A 3,546-nucleotide genomic window follows, 5' to 3' on the forward strand; every position below is an offset into this window, starting at 1 on the left:
AAGTTTTATCCTTGAAATAGTATAACCTCATTTGTCCATACATGATTTAAATGTGTTCTCCAGCCAGGTTCACCAAGAATTTTTGTTTGTTATACCAAACCGAGTAAAATAAAGCAATAAAAGTGGGTCAATTAATGAAGAATAACCAATTTCATCGAAATCAGACAGAAAATGCATTGGTGAAACGCAAGCGCTATTTGGATGATATAATCATTTGACTTCTATACTACTTTCCAATGTGGGTAGGAACCTAATAAATGCAAATTTCCATTCAAATTTATTAGTAAATGAGTAAATGCAAACATTATAAATCCGGTTATAAATGGTCGTCTGAGTAACTAATCTATGATAGCTAATTGAAAATTACACAGTAGAAATTAATATTAATCCTGATGGAATATAATCAAATCTTATTCAAGAATTGTAGAATAAAACTACTCCACATCAAGGCTGGGATGGAAAAGAAAAGAGTGAACAAAAACTTGAAAATTTAAAAGTGATGAAGCACATAATAGGGATAGATAATCTAGCCAAATGTTCACATTTCAAAATTCAAAATACTACAAATCATAATACTTATGTTTGTTTATTAACTCTTTAACATAAGATTCTCCTGGTTTCATGACTAAAACAATGACTGTTTGGCTAGCTCTTGAGCACTAATAAATGTACCATGGAACCCATATGGCACTCGCGATGGAATCTTGATTGAAGCAACTTGAGTCATTGTTGAAGCTTTCAAAATCACTAACTTAGACTTTTCTCTCTCCTCATCTCTCACGATACTCATCAAAAACCCTTCTTCCTCGTCCTCGTCCTCATCCTCGTTTGGCACAAAACACACTTCGCCCCCAAACTTTCGATTCCCATACAAGTACTTGGCCACGGCCCCCGTGTCCAAGTCGACCTTAGCAATGCCGCTACATTTAGGCCATGGCTCCGCGATAGCTAAGTATACGTAACGAGTTCTTTTCCCCAAATGGCGCTTATCAACTTGCCCGCCCTCCAAATTTATACCCGAAACAATAACCCTTCTGGTCGACCTACCCGTATCCAAATTCAATCTTACCTCGGATAATTCAGCCTTCAATGGATCATCGCTATCTGAAAAATATAGAGAATCTATTGGAGTCAAACACGAATTTATAACAACAACGACCCTCTGCCCGTGATCATCGACTTCCTCCCAAGCATTCCAGATATGGAAACAGAAGCAATCAGGTACGTCTATCCATTGTATCATGGATTCATGGTTGGCAATTTTTGACATGACACCGAATCTGGAGACTTTATCAGGGTCATGGACCACTGGCAACCCACCCCGGATCATCTCAGATAGTTTGAAAACCATCTGATGATCCGGGATGACCACATGACTTTGCGTCATTGCAAAGTCATGAATCATGGTCGGCTGTTGGAGGGAAATCCCCACCTCACGTGTCATTTTGCCATTTTTGGCGAATTTTAAGAATTTAAGGTGGGGCTGCGAAATTACGTTGTAGCTCAGTGAGTATAGATCCCCTGTGGCAGGGTCCACCTTAGGATGGGCAATCATGGAATTTCTCAATTGCCCATCGAAATCATACCGTCCGGTCGTCTCCAGGTCGCCGTCTGGCCTAATCCGGACGGCGTAGGGTAGGTCGTCCTCCGACATAGCTAGAAGCCGGCCGTTGAAATATGTCAACGCCACGTTTGCCACGCCCATGCCCCCGTCCGAATCGGCCAGACCAATTGCCGTCCGGGCATAGAAAAGGGCCAGCCTGGCCAGGCCAAGCCGGCCCTGCAGCTCGCCAATTGGTTTGGGAAAAAATGGTTTCCCCAAACTGGCCTCTGCAAGGAGCCGGTTCGTTTTAGTGAACCGGCATGCATAGCTGGCGGATTCTCCACCCTTCAGCGTGACAGCGTGGATCATGCCATCGCCGTCGAAGAAGTGGTGGCCGCCGGTAGGCGGGAATAGCGTGTTTCCGCCGTTTCGGAGGTAGACGCCTCGGACGCTTCTAGGGATGGTGCCGGTGACTTCCAAGCCGGTCTGGACCGGGACCTCTTGGACTGGGGCGTAGTTTCCTTGGAGTTGAACCGCCGGGTCAATCATCGGGTTCAAATTCTTATTCTTTTCTAATTTAATCAAGATTGAGTTCTCTACCATGTCGAGGGCCGCCGCCGCTAGTTTCTGAACGGGGCCTAGCGATGGCGGCGGAACGGAATCCGGTGAGAATGTGGGTGGGGAGAATGGCGGCGCTGGCGATGGAAGGGACTTCTTCGACGGATTGAGTAGAACGTTGCATGAAATAGGAGTTTTGGTGGTGGATTTGTGGGTGGAAGGAATGGAGTTGAAGAAAAGGTGGTGGGAGAGTGAGAGATGCATTTCGGAATCTTAGTTGGGTGTGAGAAACAATGAGGACACAAAGGGTTTTAAGAAGAATGACAATATAATAAATACTGCATCTGTTATCGTTTAAAAAGCCATTTTTACTATCATGAATTTTAAGATATTACTCCCTCCGTCCCGCTTAAGATGTCCCGCTTAAGATGATACGTTTTCCTTTTTAGTTTGTCCCAATTAAGATGACACATTTCATTTTTTGGTAACTTTTTCTCTCCAATTAATACACTCAACCAATTTTTCTCACTCCTATTAAAATATCAATTTTTCTTTATCTCTCTACTTTAATACTTACACCCACATTCTATCTCTCTAATTAAACACTTTAACCAATAACTCCTAAAATTTCGTGTCGGCTAAGCAATGTGTCATCTTAGCCGGGGCGGAGGGAGTATTTAACTTTTGAATAGAAGTGAATCAAAAAAGTTAATGAAATTTAAGTTATATTTATAGTACTCCATCCGTCCTAAAATAATTGAGGCATTTATTTTGAGCACGTAATTCAAGAAAGATGACCTTCATCTCCTTGGGCGACGCAAGATTTTATGCAATTTTATTTTGTGTGTTACGTGGAGAGAGTAAAGTAAGAGAAAATGAATAATATAGAGATAAATGGATTTCAATTTTTAGTAATTAGTCATATAAAATGAGACAAACTAAAACGGAAAGTGGGTCATATTTGGTAGGACGGAAGGAGTAAGTGAAGTGAAGACAATTAAAGTATGAGACACGATAATGTTTTTGTCAAAACATGAAATGATTCAATTACCTTGGGACAACATTAAAAAGAAATACAACTCAACTACCTTGGAGCGCAGAGAGTATTAGTTAGAATGGATCGTGAGTGAAAAAATTAATGGTTCATTAAATTGTGGATATTTTAAAATTTCAAATTGATTCTTTAAATTGTGGAGGAAGGGAATAATATTTATTTTATAATAAATGTAAATTGTAAAATTAGCTGTTTTAAAAATTCATTTTTTGAAGTGGTAAGTGTGTTTGACTGTTTGTATAGATATTCATATGACAGCTCTTTCATTTATTCATCAACTTTATGGGTATTAGGAGTAAAATAAATATAGAGTGGAATTAAACAACCGTTACTACTTTATTAGGAAAGGCCAATCAGGACACGGGTCACATGTAAGTTGTGAATTTATAAC

At 40.3% G+C, this 3,546-nt stretch overlaps 1 protein-coding gene across 1 annotated transcript; it reads right to left on the minus strand.

Moving 5' to 3' along the window:
- Positions 1 to 511: 511 nt before the first annotated feature.
- On the minus strand, positions 512 to 2,215 carry NCED6 (nine-cis-epoxycarotenoid dioxygenase 6). Its single transcript, XM_048123197.2, has one exon. It carries the CDS (start codon positions 2,144 to 2,146, stop codon positions 626 to 628), a length of 1,521 nt encoding a protein of 506 aa, XP_047979154.2. The 5' UTR covers positions 2,147 to 2,215; the 3' UTR covers positions 512 to 625.
- Between the last annotated feature and the right edge of the window lie 1,331 nt (positions 2,216 to 3,546).

Source organism: Salvia hispanica, chromosome 1 (genome assembly GCF_029641045.1).
Source record: "Salvia hispanica isolate PSC_SH4W2 chromosome 1, Shi_PSC_v1, whole genome shotgun sequence".
Lineage (NCBI taxonomy): Eukaryota > Viridiplantae > Streptophyta > Magnoliopsida > Lamiales > Lamiaceae > Salvia > Salvia hispanica.